Raw genomic sequence first — 19,240 nt, forward strand, 5'->3', positions numbered from 1 at the left:
TACTACTTTGACCGACATCTCCTTAATTTCCCCCACCCACCAGCCCCTGGTAACCACCATTCTACTTCCTGTTTCTGTGAGTTTGGCTTTTTTAGATTCCACATATAAGTGGTATCCTATGGTATTTGTCTTTCTTTGGCTTATTTCACTTAGCATAATGCCCTCCAGTTCCATCCATGTTGTTGCAAATGATAGGATTTCCTTATTTCTCATGGCTGAATAATACTCCTTTCTGTGTGTGTACACATATACAAATACATAGCACAGAATGGGCATCTTTAAAAAATTTTGTCATTCTGATTAGAAGAATATCATTGCTCAAGGCAGTCTTCTAAGAGTCTACCATATATGTGGCTCTGTACTGCAGGCTGTGTGACGTTAGTGTGGGCACTCTGAACAAGTTTTATTCTAACTTTCAAAACCATTGTGTTTAGACCTGTCCAGATAGGTGTAGATAGTAAGAGAAGATGGGTGTTGTTTTTAATAAATATTTGAATATAATGATTTCTAATTATGTTGCAGGCTTTACTCATCAGTCTTAAGTATGGTTGTTTTATGTGGCAGTTGGGAGATGCTGATACATGTTTTCAGATCCATAGTATGGAATATAAAATGAGCTTTATAGTACATACAAAACAGGTAAGTACCTAATCAGTTATTCTGGACTTCTAGTAATAAACTCTACTGTATTAATAAAGCTATTTCTTTTTTAAAAAATGACAGTCCATTTTACTTTAAGGAAAACCTCTAACATGAAATTAACATATTTAAGACCAAGGTAAAAAGGCAGGCCTTTCCTAAGCAAAGCCAGAAACTTATCTGAATAATTTATTGCAGTCTTATAACAATGAAAAATTCCTTTTCAAATACATAGAGAACTGTCTGTCCACTGCCATGTATGTCATTTACACATTCTTACATGTTTCAAATTTACTGTCAACATATATTTTACTTTGTAGGCCGGCCTTGTGGTAAAACTACTAATGAAGCTAAATGGACAGTTAATGCCCACCGAAAGAAATTCATGAGAGGAAAGCAACTGATACTTAAGGCACCACATTTTGTGATACAGATTTTTTCCATGAAAGATTTCTTAAACTATTACTTTTAACAAGGCATTTAGTCTCTTGTAATATATATGTATACTATTACATTGTACAGAATCTGTACTTATGTTTGGTGTGTAATATACCAATTAGTTTTATATAATATCGTAATAAGCTAATCTAATTTTTAGGAGAAACACAAAAATGTGTAGATTGATGGTCTGTATAATATTAGACAAAACAGTAAGCTTTATAAAAAGTTATTTTTGGTAAGTGGTACAGAATTTAGAGTGGAATATGATGCAATTAAAATATAGCTTTGCTATGACTTTGTGTGTCATTTCAAAATGTACAGAAAGTCACATGATTTGAATAAAGAAAATGTGTTTTCTACTTAAAGCATATGTAACACTGTCACTTAAATTTTTTTTTGTAATCTCTGAACATTTCTCAATGTGTTTTTAAAAGACTTAGTTAAAATGTTTATTTGGTATAAGCTAGTATTTCTCAAAGTATTATAGTTCCTGAACCCCCAGCATCATAATTACCTGAGTGCCTCTTAAAAACAAGGATTTCAGGGACAAGTTCTAGACAAGTTCATTCACTCTCTTGGAAATAGCAGGACCTGGGAATTTTTTCTTAAGTTTTACTTAATTTTCTGTTGAAATAATTCCAGACCTAATAATGAATTTGTATTATTAAAGTTAAGTAAATTACACAAAACTGCCTGGCACATAAGCACATACATACATGGACACATAGACTAAGTGACAATCTCTGAATATTAGTAGTTGCATTTGTCAAGAACATGTTGTATTTTTATGAGTTGGCTCAATGATGTATTTATATTGCCTTTACATTGTAGGAAGTAGATAACCAAATATCTGGTTGTTTTATTTAGGAGAGCACGGATATCATATGAGGAGCTAACTTGATGAATCTGCTATTTAATAAGCTTAGAAATTAGTCTTTCCAAGCTAACAGATTGTTGAGTTCTAAGTAAGTTCAGAGATACAGTAGTAATACTTAAAATTATCCTACAGGTTGCAGATAATTTTTTAATATTATCATCTACTCTTCACGTTGACATCTGCATATTTTTAATGGTGGTCTGCTGAGCTTTATTAAAATTAAGGGGACTTCCCTGGTGGTCCAGTGGTTAAGACTCCGTGCTTGCAATGCAGGGGGCCCGGGTTTGATCCCTGGTCAGGGAACTAGATCCCGCATGCCGCAACTAAAAGATCCTGCATGCAGCAACTAAAAAGATCCTGCACGCAGTAACGAAGATCCCACATGCTGCAGCTAAGATGCAGCGCAGCCAAATAAATAAATAAATACAAATATTAAAAAATAAAATAAATAAAATTAAGACTATGTGGTTAAGTAAGTTTAATGAGAAAGCCTGATTTATCTTTAATTCTGTGCTAAGCACTTTTGACTCTACATAGACAGTGCTCTGTTCAGTTTCATCCATTCCAATAGCCTCAACTGTTACCAAATACCCTGTTGACTCCCAAACCTAAAACTTCAGCCTCAACCTCTCTTCTGAATACTAGATCTTAATTTCCAGTTTCTTGCTATTCTAGCTCCACCTAAATGGTTTACACAAGGAACATCTGTTTCATCTACCTGCTCCATTCTATCCTTACACTTGTATTCTCTGGTTAATGGCATCAAACTGCATCCAGTTGCTTACCCTGGAAATCTGGGAGTGGTCTATAACTTCTCCCTCTTTAATCACCCTACACATTCCACTTAGCGAATTCTGTCAAATGTCTTGTGAGTCCTTTCCTATTCCCTTCTTCTGTGTTTGCACTGCAGCCACCCTAGTTCAAGTCCTCGCAGTCTATTCTTGGGCTTATTGTAGCTTCTTCCCCTGGCCTCTACAACTCAGGCTCTACACCCTGCCACACTGGGGCCAAGTTAACCTTTCTCATAGATCTGATTATTTCATTACCCTCTTAAAACCCTCCTCACTGATGTAAAGTTAAATTCCAATTCCTTAGTGTTGAATACACTAACCTGCCTATCCAGATTAATTTCTAACCAATTCTCCCACACTCATCCTGTGCTCCCAACCCAGTGTTTCCCAACCCTAACTCTGCAGTTACCTGGGGAGTTTTGGTACTTTATGACTCAATAATTTTCGGGTGGGGCCCAAGCATTTCTGTTTTGAAAGTATCCCAGGTGTTTTTGATTTATAGCTTAGGGTTTAGAACTGCTGTTGTAACTAACTTTAGGAAATAGCTGAATGCTTTTCCTTTCACAGAGGGAAGTGAGGATGCATCAGTGCTGCATCAAACAACTCCCTGCTCCATTGAGTACAGTGTACCCTCCTGGAGTTGTACGGTATGGCAGCCCTGAGAGACGGGAAGAGGAAATTATTAGAGTAGCATGGCTATTAAAAGCTTAAAAATATATAGCATTAAGAAGTCAATTTCAAAGTTAGTATTGAAAAAAAAATCATCATTGTCAGACCATAACAAACCAGAAATAAACAATAAGGGGAAAAATGCAAACAGCTTTTAATGAGTGCCTAGGATTGGTCAGGCACTATATGAGCACTGGGGATAAAAGATATTATTTTCCTTTTCATCATTCTTTCAATAAATTTGAGTGCCTTTTATGTGCCAGGGATCCAGTGGTAAGAAAAAGTCCCTGCCTTCAGGGATCAGAGTTTAATGAGGGAGATAATAAGTACTCATATTTATGAACTGTGATGAAGGACTTCCCTGGTGGCGCAGTGGTTAAGAATCCACCTGCCCATGCAGGGGACATGGGTTCGAGCCCTGGTCTGGGAAGATCCCACATGCTGCGGAGCAGCTAAGCCTGTGTGCCACAACTACTGAGCCTGTGCTCTAGAGCCCATGAACCACAACTACTGAGCCTGTGCGCCACAGCTACCGAAGCCCACGCACCCAGAGTCCATGCTCCCCAATGAGAAGGCACCACAATGAGAAGCCCACGCACCACAACGAAGAGTAGCCCCCACTCGCCGCAACTAGAGAAAGCCCACGTGCAGCAATGAAGACCCAACGCAGCCAAAAAATTAATTAATTTTTTAAAAATTAAAAAATAATCTTCACCCATAAACTGTGATGAAAGAAAAATAAAATGTACTATCTAAGCAAAAAGAGGGAAACTTGATCTAGTCTTAGAGATCAGGAGAGGCTTCCTCGAGCCAGTGCTGCTTGAGCTGGCATCCAAGGAGTAAGCAGGAATGAATGATGTGAAGAGAGTTTGAGGGGAAAGGAAATGAGGTGAGATATTTTGACCTCAAGGATGGTCTTGGAGAATTGATGAGAGGAATTACAATTTTCTCATTTTTAGCTAAGAAGTGAATGCAAACAGTTGTTTATCCAAATCACAGCAAATGAATTTCCATTGTAGAAATAAAACCAGAATAGGTAACCCTGTGCATGATAACTGCATTGTAAAGAGGAAAACTTACTGAAGAACTACGTCTTGTAAGATTAAAAATTGCAAAAATTGACCCTAGAAAAATTAGACTTGATAGAAATATATAATGAAGTAAAACTGCCCATAGTTCTTGACCAAATTTAATAGAAGAATTGCATAAATAAAATTTAGATTTTAATTTGATCCTGAGGAACTCAATGGCAAAAACTGTACTTGGAAGAATTTGGTATGTGCAAAAAACTGATTTATTAATCAATTCCTTTATAATTTACAGAGAAAAAAACAATGAAATTATTTCTTACTGAAATAATTTCAGTAAGATGAAAATGGGAAAAATTTTAATTGTTTTTGCTGTACTGTGTGTATAGGAAACTGGTCATGAAATTAAATTGGTTTGAGTACATGCAAAAAATATTTCCTCAACAAAAATCCATCTGTGATGGTACGATTCCCATTTAACATCTGTATTCGTAAAGCCAGAATGCCTCCATGGTCATATCATATCTGGTATTTGAAGAGGCAGGGATAGGCAGACTGAAAAGGCCCTAAAGCAAAAGAGGGGTAAGCCCTGGGGGTTCTTAGAAACCAGAGTGCTTCAGGCAAAGAAATATATTTTAGACATCTTAGGGTGTAGATGAAAAAAGCAATTTCAATACATTGTGCCAATTTCTATTATAAGAGGAAGTGCTGGTTGTTCAGAATTCATTTGAAGGGCACCAAGGATAAACAGGAAATACTTCCCCATTAGTTAAATAATAATAATAACTAATACTTTAAAATGGTGCATACTATATGCCTGGCATTGTCTGAAGCACTTTTAGATATATTAATTCATATATATCTATATATATAGATATATATGTTTAATCCTCATAACAATAACTTTGAGGCAGTTACTATAATTCCCATCTAACAGATGAAGAAACAGAGAGAACACAGAACATAGAAAACATTTGTTTTCTATCTTTTAAAAAACTTAGGAGCCAAACTTCCTAACACAGTAATGTAAATGTTTTCATTTTCTTATGTTGTATAACCTGAGTACAACTGTATATGTAGAGGTTATGTTACTTGTCTAAGATCAAAAACCAGTAAGTGGCAGTCAGAATTCAAAATCTGGCAATCTGGCTTCTGAATTTAGACGTTAGTCAGGTAAAGGAGAGGTAGCTGAGAGGTTTATCCAAAAAAAAAAAGATCAAATCTTGAAGGATGTTGTGTTCCCTGCTAATGAGCCATTGGAGCATTTAGGACTTGACTAGTTCAGATTTGTGTGTTGAAAGATCACCCTAGGTCACTGTACAGAAGGGCTCAAAGGGGTCTGAGCAAGAAGATATAAAACAATGGGAAGAAATGGATCAATGTTTTGACAAAACCAGTGACCTTTTGGATATGAGGAATTAGGAAGAGATAGGAATCACAAGTAATTTCCCTCTTTCTGTCCTGGGCAACTGGAAAAATGGTACCACCATATATGCTTAAGGGAAGGGAGGAGGAGGGTTTGAAGAAATGTGTTGAAATCCTGGTGCCTAAGGGACATGTAGGTGGAGATGCCCCTGGCCTGAAGCTCAGAAGGCTCAGCTGGAGTGGCAGTTGAAACTACAGGAACATATTTAAAGCTACCCAGGAAGAGAGTAGAGAGAAGCAAGCCAAAGAATGCCATTTGAGAAATGGACAAAGCTTTGTAGGGCAACACACAAAGCATCTTGTTAGGTACATGGATATCAGTATGGAAAAGAAACAGCTTGGCACCATCCTGCATACTGTATATTAATAAATTTCATATGGGCAAAAGTAAGTATTAAAAGAATCTTTAGGGGACTTCCCTGGTGGTGCAGAAGATTCTTAACCACTGCAGGGGACACGGGTTCGAGCCCTGGTCCGGGAAGATGCCACATGCTGCAGAGCAACTAAGCCTGTGCGCCACAACTACTGAGCCTGCATGCCTAGAGCCCATGCTCTGCAACAAGAGAAGCCACTGACTGCAGTGTGAAGCCTGCGCGTTAGAGTGATGACTTATGGGTTTGTGTTGGATGGTAGGGGCAGGGCCGGAGGGAGGTTGGGAACCACGTCACTAAGGCCAGGAGTTTAAAGAAAGCTTTTATGGCAAGTAAAACCTAAAGGCTGAGACAAGAAAGAATATTTATACCAATATGATTCATAATGGACCAAAACTAGAAATATGTAAATGTCCATCAACAGTACAATCACGAGTGTGCTGCATGATTTCATTTACATAAAGTTCAAAAATCAGCCAAACAAGTTGATGGGGATAAATATGAGAATAGTAGTTACCTTGTGAGGGGAGTGACGGGGCCAAGGTACAATAAGGGTGCTGGAATATTCTATTTCTTTTTTTTAAATTGGGGTATGGTTGATTTACAGGGTTGTGTTGGTTTCACGTGTACGGCAAAGTGATTCAGTTATATATATGTATCTTCTTTTTCAGATTCTTTTCCCTTATAAGTTATTACAAGATATTGAATATAGTTCCCTGTGCTATACAGAAGGTGCTTGTTGGTTACCTATTTTATATTTTATATTTTATGTGTTAATCCCAGGCTCATAATTTATCCCTCCCCTCCTTTCTGCTTTGGTAACCATAAGTTTGTTTTCTATGTCTGTGGGTCTGTTTCTGTCTTGCATATAAGTTCATTTGTATCATTTTGTTTAGATTCCACATATAAGCAATATCATGATTAAAAAAAAAAAATGAAGCCTGCGCACTACAACGAAGACCCAACGCAGCCAAAAATAAATAAATTAAAAAAAAAAAAAGAATCTTTAGGGAATTCCCTGGCAGTCTAGGGGTTAGGACTCTCGCTTCCACTGCAGGGGGATGGGTTTGATCCCTGGTGGGGGAACTAAGATCCTGCAAGCAGTGCCATGTGGCCAAAAAACAAACAAACAAAAAAAGAAACAATGAGAAAAGAAAAAATAAAGGGATCCTTAATATCACTAGAGAAAAACAGACCAATATATTTTAGAGCACATTCATTTATGGATTGTTTTTAATGGGTATCATGAGAAATAGGTGTTTAAAATGCCTTTAAATGTACACACTAAAAAGGAAAGCAAAAGAATCAGGGAATTTAGAGCAACTGGAACTCCTACATGGCAATAGGGATGCAAAATGGCACAACCATTTTCAAAAACAGTTTGGTAGTTTCTTATAAGTTAAATATATACCTACTGTAGGACCCAGTCCTTCCACTCCTAAGAATTTATCCAAGAAACAAAAACTTATGTTCACATAAAAATTTGTATGCAAATGTTTATAGCATACATTTCTCATTTTTTCATAATTCATAATGAAATGTAATTACTCATAACTGCCCCAAACTGGAAACATCCCAAATATCCTTCAGTGGGTGAGTGAATAAACAAACTCAGGTACATCCATACAATGGACTACTACTCAGTAACAAAAAATAAACTGTTGATGAACAATATGGATGAATTTCAAATGCATTATGGTAACTGAAAGCCAGACTCAAAAGGTTACATATTGTAGCATTCCTTTTAGCTGACATACTGGAAAAGGCAAAACTATACAGTCAGAAAGCAAATAATGATTATCAGAGGTTACGGATGAGGGTGAGGGGATGTGGGAATATAAAGGGGCAGCACAAACGAATTTGGGGGAGTAAAAGAACTGTTCTATATCCTCATCATGATTGACAAATACTCAGTGTATTTGTCAAATCTCACAAAACTGTGCATCAAAAAGGATTCTACATAAATTTTAAAAGTACACTAAAGAAAAGAATAACAACTTGTTATACAAGTGTTGAAAATTTACCAAAAATATATGTAGATTTAATGGAAATACAAGTCAGTACTCAAATTCTAAGAGTGAGTGGTCAAAGAAGATTCACAGGTTATACGTTCAGAAATGCAGACAACTTTAAAAAGTGGAAAAATACAAATCTTTGCTAACAAAAATGCAAAACAACCTTATTAAAATAGTTAAAATAGTATGAAATAATAAAACAACTAATTACATTAATAAAAATCAATGATGACACAGGATTAAGACAACATATGAGAATATATTCTGGGTAGTACTGAAAATTGGTTTAATCTGCTGCTAAAGCCATCTGGGAAATGTTTACTCTCCTTGACCTGATGATCCCACATTGAGGACAATCCAAGGATGAGCCCACTATCCCTACTTTCTCATTTGCAGTGCTCTACTGGCACAATTTCCCTTACTTGCCTAGGGAGTAAACCATATGTGATGCAATTCAACAGGGGAAAAAAGTAATAGTTTTCTAACATTACTGTAAAACTGGAAGGAAACTGTACAGTTAAAAATAATATATACCTAAGGCAATTGCTTTTAAAACAAGTCTCCACCAGAGCATACCAAATGCTTTAGTTGTCACAGGATCATGTAATAATGCCATTAACTCAATTATATGATCAAATAATGCATGTATAATCTCAAACCAGTAGTCAGCGAATCATTTGTTGATTTTGGAATATGTTATGTGATGTTTTAATAACATGCCTTCCCAGTTATATTTTACAGATGCTGATAATACTTGTTGTTTGTATTTACTGAATACATACTAGTAGGGCAGTGAAAGGGAAAGAACCTAAAATGGCAAGTCATATATAGATAGAAAAATGGATAAATTTTTCACTTAATTCAAATATGCACCATTTTTCCTTTCTGGATTGTTGGCTTTCAATTAATATTGAATTTAGTTTCGTACATATAACCACTAGAAGGAAGAAAAGCCAAATCTGGATTTTTAATTTATTTCGGCCACTTCACTCACAAATAATTTACTGTATATAGTTAAAAGTTGGATTTTAATTAATTTTATCTGAACTTTGGCTTACTTGTTAAGTTACCTCCTATCTTAAAATACATGGATATTCACATACCACTTATTGTTTTATATTGTGTAACAGTTTAAAAGCACGGTTTCACTATGGTATAAAGTTAATTACATTTTTCCCTCTTTCTTAGTCATAATCAATCATTGAAATGGTAAATATATCATTTCTCATTTACATTACTGTATAAATGAGGAAAGATTCAGAAATAGACATTTTCCAAGGTGGATTAAATACTATTATAGGAGTTACATAACAAAGTGTTTTTGAAACTTATTTTCAAGTTCTAAACAAAATTTGAGACAATTCTTAGGTAGAGGTAATCCCAATCTGCTTTTTAATGTGGAGTTTAAATCACAAGTCAGAACCTTAGTATTTAAATTCCCTAAAAGAAACGGGAGGAGGGGGATAAGAAAACTACCTGTATTCTGAAGACCAAAGGTAATATAAATTGCAATATTAAGATTAAAAAGCTTTTCTCACCTCTACCTTATGCTGAGTAAAGAAGGTAAGTATACTAATTAGTACTTTTTAATGCTCTTGATTAAACAAATACCAGACCTCTGGAACACTAGCAAATTATATATATTTCCAACAGTATGATAGGGATGTAAAAACAGACATATATGTCAATGGAATAGAACAGAGAGCCCAGAAATGAGCCCACACATATATGGTCAGTTAATTTATGACAAAGGAGCCAGGAATATACATTGGGGAAAGGATAGTCTCTTCAATAAATGGCGTTGGGAAAACTGGACAGCCATATACAAAACAATGAAACTGGACCACTATCTTACACTGTACACCAAAACTAACTCAAAATGAATTAAAGACTTTAACTTAAGATCTGAAACCATAAAACTAGATGAAAGCATAGTGAGTAAGCTCCTTGACATAGGTCTTTGTGATGATTTTTTGAATTTGACGCCAAAAAATCACACACACACACACAATGGAATATTACTTGGCCATAAAAAAGAAATCTTGCCATTTGTGACAACACGGATGGACCTTGAGGGCGTTATGCTAAGTGAAATAAGTCAGAGAAAGACAAATACCATATGATCTTGTAAGGATGTGGAATCTAATAAAACCTGAACTCATAGATCTAGAGAACAGATTGGTGGTTGCCAGAGGCAGGGGATGGAGGGGGAGATATGGATGAAGTGGATCAAAAGGTAAAAATTTTCTGTTAAAGCATAAAGTCCTAGGGATATAATGTACTATTTGAAAGTTGCTAAAAGAGTAGATCTTAAAAGTTCTCATCACAAGAACAAAATTTTGTAACTATGTAGGTTGACAGATGTTAGACTTACTGTGGTGATCATTTTGCACATATACTGAATCATTATTTTGTACACCAGAAACTAACAATGTTATATGTCAATTATATCTCAATTTTAAAAACCACCAAGTTCTTAACTCATTAGGCAGATGACAAATTTCAAGTACAATCCACAAAATAGCATGCTAAAAGGCTACACATGTAGAATTATTATAGAGAAGGAAGCCTCACTGCTTTTCATAAATTCTAAAAAGTCAGTTGCAATCATTATTCAACTTTAAATACCAAATTTGAATTTGGTGGTGATGGGAGGGGTTGGAAGCCTGTGGAAAAGGACTGGGAAAAGTCGTGGGCCAACCACCTTGATAACCAGGAGGGCCATGACTATTCACCAAGGCAGCAACATCCAGGCCGAGGGGAAGCATCCAACTGCCTAGCCCAGGGACCTTGCAAATGAAAGGTGAGCCTTTGATACGAGTCTATGGATAATAACGCATTGGAGGTTTCCTGTTAAACTGGCACTCAAAGGACATTTTAAACATCACTTTGAAATAGGGATGTGATGGTGTTATCAAAAGATATGAATGAATTCAAGTGGCATTTTTAGATTACTTTATTTCAATCATGATAAAACACTTGGTATATTCAATTTTGTAACATTTTAGATATTGGTATTGTTAGGGGAAACACTGACTGAAACCACCCACCCTGGCATGAGTTATCTTACAACAGGAGGTGTTGGTAAGGAACGCGGAACTAACAATACCACCAACTGTAAGAATTTGGGAAAGGTCAAAAGGAGAGAGGAGATGCCAGTCCATGTGTCCTACCAGCCTCCCAGAATCCTCCTCGCTGGAATCCATCTTGGCTGAGCATGCGAGCACCACCAGGAAGGACCCTGAGTCAGAATGATTGGCCAGAGACAAACCGGAAGCTAACCCCATTACCATAAAACCCAAGACCGCGAGCCACGTGGCAGAGCAGTCCTCTGGGTTCCCTTACCCTGTTGCTATTCACCAGGTGCCCCTTCCAAATAAAGTCTCTTGCTTTGTCAGCATATGTGTCTCCTTGGACAATTCATTTCTGAGTGTTAGACAAGAGCCCACTTTCAGGCCCTGGAAGGGGTCCTCCTTTCTGCAACATTATTAGTAAACCAAGGAATTCCTTTTAAAGTTTTCTATTTCCCTTAAAGTTCTATTATCCGGTTGTTCAATTACATCCTCACATTCTACAAATACTTCCTGTTTTTCTGATAAATACCGTGTTTTGGTTATATTAGGCTAGGACTAAATTAGTCCTGTAACTTTTCCTCCTCCTGTTGTTTAGCTGATGGGAGAAAGGAAGTCACACTCACCCCAGGAGCTTTCTCAAAGCTCAACCACCTCTCCTGCCTACATTCATTCCCCAGTACTCTTCTTGGTAACTTCCAAGGCAGACACGCCTTCAACTCAACTCCTCATGGTCTCGGGGATCCCTTTAAACACAGGTGCAGTCGCCACCTCCTGGAGATCAGCATAAACTCGGTTATTCCTGAGCTCGGGTTGCTCACCTTCAGCCTGGTCCGTGGTTTGGGAGCCTCGCCCACCCTTAAGAATGGTCCGGGAGCAACCGAGACAAAAGAGGTTGGACTGGCGGTTTGGTTAAACCAAATGAATTGGTTCGGTGACAAGCTGCGTCCTCCATGTCACTAAACGCCATTTTCACTGCGCCTGTATCGCCTACTGTTCATCCCACAGGCAGGAAAACCAGGTTCCGGGAGAAAAACCTCGGAGCATGACTATCCGTGAAGTCGGACTCGAGTGGATTAGCGTGGTAGTAACCTCTGGGGACCAGGGCCCTGGCCCGTGGCTTTTCATCTCCGCGGCTTCTTAGAATCAGAAGCCTGGGACGCCCCCGACCAATTAAATCAGAACCCTTATCTACTTGGGAGATTCCAATGCTCAAGCCGAGGACCCAGGCGCGAGTTCTCTACTCTGCACGCGGAGGCCGGCGCGCGTCCCTCCTGGGGAATTGAATGGAGGCCCGGGCCTCCCCCGAGGTGTCCTAGTGTGACCGGGGGCCAGCTCACAAACGCGCGGGCGCGCGGCAGAGCCCAGGCGCCAGGCCACTGCTGCCGTGGGCCCAGGCTCGCGTCAGAGCCGAACAGCAGGCCGCCGCCACCGTCGCTGGAGTCCTTGGATGCGACCCCTCCCGCTACTCGCTGCGGAAAGACTCCAGGTGACGCGAAGCTCTGTGACTTACTTCGGCGGCCCTCTAAGCCAAATCCAGGTTTTCTCCTCCCGTTTCTCCTCAACACCTGCAGCTCTGCGTGTCCTCCCTTTTCTCCATGCCCCTGGGATACCCATTTGGAGAGTGTGTGCATCCTGTCCTACATTGCTTTAGCCTCTGTTCAGTGGCCATTTTTTCACATTCTAGGAAGCAATTTGTCGATGCTGCACGGTATAAAAATGCCCATGTGGCCTCCTGAACGTCCATGTCTTTCAGCTCTGGAACAAATTACATCGGGTCATTGTTCAACTTACTAATATTTAGGAAAACAGAGTTGGGATCTATTTTTGCCTATCAAATTGGCAATATTTGTTTTTAACTGAAACTCTCAGTGCTTGTGAGAATGAGGGCAGACAATATAGTATACATTTTTAGAATGTTATTTAGTTGTGTATATCAACCTTAAAAATGCTCACATGGGAATGGTTAAATAATTGATGGCACATACTTCTATGGACTATTTCTCAGGCATGAAAGATAAACTTTTCAAATATTTGATTTCAAACCATGGTATGTTAACTATGATTTATATTCTCTGACAATGTAAATGTTTCATATCTGTACCGTTCAGGAGGTACAATTGTGGGTAGTATGACTGAGGAGCTAAATTGTAATTTAATTAAATTGAAATTGAAATAGCCACATGTGGTTAGTAGCTACCATATTGGACAATGATGCATAGTCTCAATTTTGTTTAAAAAAAAAGTATATATATGATATTCATCACTGGCTATCTCTAAGAAAGGGACATCATAGTTGCTTCTCCAGCATCTGTTCTTCCTTTGGGTTGCTCTATCTCCCTGATATGTGTATATATGTGGGTGTATAGGTGTGTGTTTATATATATATACAGACACACAGATCTCATCTCTGACTCAGTTTCTCCTCCAATACCAGTCCAAACTGGGTGCAGCATTCATGGCCAATCTGTAGGTACCCACACATGGAGACCAGAGCAACACTTATTTGATTATGTATCTTTTAAAAACAACCCTTTTGTTACACAGCAATGTGAATGTACCTAATGCTGCTAACTGTGCACTTTAAAATGGTTAAACTGATAAATTTTATGTATATTTTACCACAATAAAAACAAAAACAAAACAACACCCCTTTTGCAAAAAAACAACCAAATACCAGAGGATAAAACTACCATAAACTATGGTGACCCATCAATATCACAACCCCATGTATGCCATGCTTACTAAAGCACAAGGGCTAAAGCCACCTGAAGAAGGCATTCTCACAAAAGCCAACTGCACAATCTGGGCTGCTACAAAATACCAAGGTCAAAACTCCAAGGCTGTAAACCATGAACCCTCACCACCCCAGAGCCTTAATTTCTCTAGTTGTATTTATTTTTCAAAGTGTTCAGCCAATGCACCAGATGTTGCAAATTGTGGACAAAGAATAACACCCTTTCTTCCCCTCCCAAGTTTCTTATCATTAAATATAACCAGCTAGAAAGAAGTCAAAACATCACATTTATGACTGATAAAGCAGTTTAGAGAGAGTGGCTTTGGTCTACAGCTAAGTGAAATTGTAATAATTTGCCACTGAATTCGACATAATTACTTTGTCATCACACAGATGGACAGCCTTGGCTGCCCCAGCAGGTATGCAGCCCTTTTATTCTATGGAAGACAACCGCTAGAACACAAATCCTGCAGACAGAAAGATTGGAAGGAGGGAGCCCAAAAGGGCCTGAGTTCATCCGTCATCCAAGTCTCCTCTTCTCTGAAGAGGAGATATAGTGGAGATGAGGTTCAAGACCAAGGGCATTGCATGACTAGAGTTTCCTCCACATGAAAACTTTAAGTCAGGAGAAAGCAGTTACTTCCCCACATGTCTCAAGAAGAAAAAGAAAATTTGGACAAACCAGTAACCATTAAATCAAATTAATAAGAGATCAAAAAGCAAATTTTACAGAACCTTCAGGGAAGAGATTATTCCTATAATATATAAAATGCTTCAAGAAGTAGGTAATTAGGTTGTTACCCAGCTCATTTTACGACCATAATATAACCTTGACAGTAAAACTGGACAAGAACGGTACAGAAAAGGGAAATTATTAGCAAAATTACTAATAACATAGCCATTAAAAATTCTGAGTAAATGTTACATTTAATTCAGAAGTAAATTAAAAAGTAATATATTATGACCAAGTTTGATTTATCCAAGAAATGCCACATGTTCAATAAAGAAAATCTATTAATGTAATACACCACATTAGCAGATTAAAGAAATAAGACAGCGGCTGTCATTCCTCCTATTCCACATTGTGTTGAAGGGCTTAACAAATGTAGTAAGACCATAAGAATAAACAAGAGTCAGAGACTGGATAAGAAGAAAGAAAAAACCACCAATATTTATGATATTGTCCCTGTAGAAAATCCAGGAGAATGTGTAAATTTATTAGAACTAATAAGAGAGCCCAGATTGCTGGATACAAAATCAACATACAAAAATTAGTAGTGTTCCTGTATACTAATATTTTAAAAACTAAAAAAAAGACATAGGAAACAGATATCATTCCCAACAGTAACAGAGCTATATCACATTATTAAATAGGAAGATTGAACGTCATAAATACATCACTTCTTTCCCAAATTAATTTACAAATTCAATTCTTATTGAAATACAAGCAAGATATTATGTGGAACTTGACACGCTTATCCTGAAATCGATCTGGCAATGTAAACAATTGAAAATAACCTCTATAGTTTTGAAGAAAAATGGTAATAAGGTGAGAGCACTTTCTCTACCAGATATCAAGTTTTATTATAAAGTTATAATCATAGAAAAACATGTAGTATTGATGCAAACTTACACAAGTAGATAAAAGGAATAGAATTGAAAGTCCAGAAACAGCTTCCACACATATATGAAGTATGATTGAGGCAACATTAGAAATCAGTGAAGAAAGGACTTATTATTCAATAAAGTTTTGGAAATAATTGACTAGACATATGAGAAAAAAATTAAATAAGATACTTACCTCAAAGCATACACAAAATTATTTCCATACAGATTAAAGAACCAACTGTAAAAGGCAAAGCATAAAATGTTTTAGATGCTGGGTATCTTTCATCTGCACCTTATATCAGTCTTTGCTGCATACCACTTCTATTTATTTATTTTTGACCATGCCACGAAGCTTGTGGGATCTTAGTTCCCTGACCGGGGACTGAACCCGGGCCCTTAGCAGTGAGAGTGTGGAGTCCTAACCACCGGACTGCCAGGGAATTCCCCGAATAACACTTTATCAAGCTCACAATTCTGGGTTAGCCACTTGGGGTTGGCTCAGCTGGACAGGTCTTCTGATGACTGTGGCTGGGCTCACCCAGGCATCTGTGGTCAGCTGCCAGTCAGCTGGGTCACTCTGCTTCTGAGTGTTGGCTGGCTAAAGGCTGGGGTGACAAGTTAAATGTCCTTCATCACCCAGTAGTCTAGCCCAGACTACTTCACATAGGTAGGGGTCTCAATAACTGTTGAAAGGACAGTTCTGTAAGCCCCAATGTCTTTCAAAACTCTGCTTGCATCATGTTTGCTAATGCTCCATTGGCCAAAATAAGTCACATGGTCAAGCTGAGATTCAAGAGGTGGGGAAATATTGATTCTAACTCTTGCAGGAAATACAGAGATAGGCAACATTTGCGGCCATTTTGTAATTTCTGATTCTGCTTTCTGCCCTGGGGGCTGAACCATATGGACTGCATCAAGTGTGTCTCATGCTCTCTGGCTTCCATTTGGGTTCAGCCAATGGGGAACAGCAGCAGAAGATAAGAGGAATGGAGGAGAGTGAGATTGAGGATTTATTCCCTTGGCTCTCTTGCTGCAGCACATTGCTGCAGACTGACTGGTTCCTCCATCCACAGGCCCAGCTCCAGTCAGGTGACCTTTTTCCACAGTGCACTATCTGGGTTCTATCTTTCTATCTATCTATCTATCCATCCATCCATCTACCTACCTATCTACCTACCTACCTACCATCTATCTATCTATAGCTTTCTGTCTCCTACAGTACAACTCCATCCTTTTTGGTTTCCCTACACTCTACCCACACCTTTGAAAATAAGCTCTCTGTTAAATTTTCCTCAAATTACTCAATTTGAATGGATCATGTCTTTCCTGTGGGACCCCGACTGATATAGAAGTAAATATAGAAGAATTTCTTAAATGAGGCACAAAAAGCAAAAACTATAAAATTAAAATATGACAAAACACATTGTGGAAATAGAGAATTCTAGACCCAAATACTCTGACTCAGCCATAGTTGAAATTACAGTTAAAGCCATAAGCCATACATTTTGAGAAATTTTGAGTGGAGATCATTTGGACACAGATTTTTTTAATAACCTTTAACAATCAGTTAAAGCAAAATCCAAAAGTGTATTCATTAAATCCCGGTCCAGTCTGGTGTGGTTACAGTTCTGCTAAAGTTAGATCTACATATGGAAATAATATAATTTATTTAATATGCCTCCTATTCTGGACATATGTTATAGCCAATCCATTACTATTACAAACAATGCTTTTTGTGTCCACTTAAGAATTCATTCTCTAGCCTAATGTCATGAAGACATCCTCTTAGTATCATCTACCTGAAGTCTTATTGTTTTACTTTTCACATTTAAATCTATAGTCCACCTAAAATTGATTTTTGTGGATGGCAAGATAAGGGTCAAAAATCTTTTTCTTTCTATATGGATTCTCAGTTGACCCAGAATCAAAAGCTATTCTTTCCCCGTTGTTCTTAATGCCATCTTTGTCATAGATGAAGGTCCATATATGCATGGCTCCCATTCTTTTAATGTCAACCTTTTTGTGGTTTTATGCTTTAGAGTTATCTTTCAAAAATAGCACTTAGGTTTTCTTTCTTGTTTTGTTTTTTTACAAATTGGTTATTTATTCCATTCACATTTATTTTGATTATCAACATATTTAGACTGGATACCCACTTCTACGTTGATCATGACTTTCACCATAGTTGCTAGGAAGTCTGTTCTCATCTTGTCATTCCTTTGTAAGTGTTCCCTCCCTGCTCTCTGACTGCTCTCATGATATTTTCATTGTTTATAATGTTCTATAGTTTCAGGGTAAAACTTTTTATTTATTCTGCTTTGGATATGTTGTACCATCATGGATCTGTGGATTCATATTTTTCATCAGTCCTGGAAATAATTCATAGCCATTATTTTTTAAAATATTGCTTTTGGTTCATTGTCTCTACTTTCTCCTTTTGAAACTCTAATTAGACATGTTGGTCCATTACATTATATTTTCCACATGCTGCTTTATACTTTCCATCTCCATATCTCTCTTTACTACATTCTGGATATATCTTTCATATTTTCTAGTTCACTAATTTTCCAGTTGCTCTAGCATCATTATTGAAAAGACCATTTTTTCCCAATGCTCCAAAGTCCCATCTTTTTCATAAATCAAGTATCCATATGCCATAATCAAATGTCTGTTTCTGGGACTTGTATATATTCTACTGATCTACTTGTATATTCTATCTTTTTTTTTTTTTTTTTTTTTGGCTGTGTTGGGTCTTCTTGCTGCACACGGGGCTTCTCTAGTTGTAGTGCACAGGCTTCTCATTGTAGTGGCTTCTCTTATTGCGGAGCATGGGCTCTAGGTGTGCAGGCTTCAGTAGTTGTTGCACATGGGCTCAGTAGCTATGGCTCACAGGCTCTAGAGTGCAGGCTCAGTAGTTGCAGCGCCGGGCTTAGTTGCTCCATGGCATGTGGGATCTTACCAGACCAGGGATTGAACTCGTGTCCCCTGCATTGGCATGCGGATTCTTAACCACTGAGCCACCAGGGAAGTCCCTACTTGTATATCTTGTACCAATACCATATCACCTTAATTACTGTAGCTTCATAATAAGGCTTGATATCCAACACACAATTTCTCCCACCTGCATTTCCTTCTTTAAGAGTATCATGACTATTCTTGGCCCTCTGTCCAAGTACTTTTAAGAATCAGCTTGTCAAGTTCCACAAAAAGAAAGTTAGGATTTTGATTAGAATTTTATTCAATTTGTAGATCAATTTGAAAAAAAACACTCCATTTATTTAGGTTTTGTCCAATTTATCTCATCACATTTTTTAGTTACATTAAGTAGTATTTTTTTATGTAGAAGTCTTACACATTTTTTGTTAGATTTATTCCTATGTACTTGATATTTCTGGATCATAAATGATACCTCTTTAAACTTTCATTTCTAACTCCTTTTTGTTGGCATAAGAAATGAAATTGATTTTTGTATGTTGAGCTTGTATTCATCAACATTACTTAATGTTCTTATCAATTCTAATAATTTATCTGTAGATGATCTTGGATTTTCTACATATATAATTATATG

The 19,240-nt window shown here is 37.5% G+C and overlaps 1 protein-coding gene across 7 annotated transcripts in view; it reads left to right on the top strand.

Moving 5' to 3' along the window:
* The window catches only part of KRIT1 (KRIT1 ankyrin repeat containing), a 44,579-nt gene extending 32,496 nt beyond the window's left edge, over positions 1-12,083 (top strand). For 4 of the 7 annotated variants that reach the window (XM_082471829.1, XM_082471835.1, XM_082471830.1 and 1 more), the window contains 2 exons: positions 523-639; positions 2,090-10,518. In XM_082471829.1, the coding sequence (XP_082327955.1) occupies positions 523-639; positions 2,090-2,164 (192 nt within the window). In that variant the 3' untranslated portion in view covers positions 2,165-10,518. Of the gene's footprint in view, positions 1-522; positions 640-959; positions 1,451-2,089; positions 10,519-11,280 lie in introns of those variants that run through there. The other 3 variants (XM_082471831.1, XM_082471832.1, XM_082471833.1) reach the window with 2 other exon arrangements.
* Positions 12,084-19,240: the final 7,157 nt, after the last annotated feature.

Source organism: Balaenoptera physalus, assembly GCF_965194825.1.
Source record: "Balaenoptera physalus genome assembly, chromosome: 8".
Taxonomy (NCBI): Eukaryota; Metazoa; Chordata; class Mammalia; order Artiodactyla; family Balaenopteridae; genus Balaenoptera; species Balaenoptera physalus.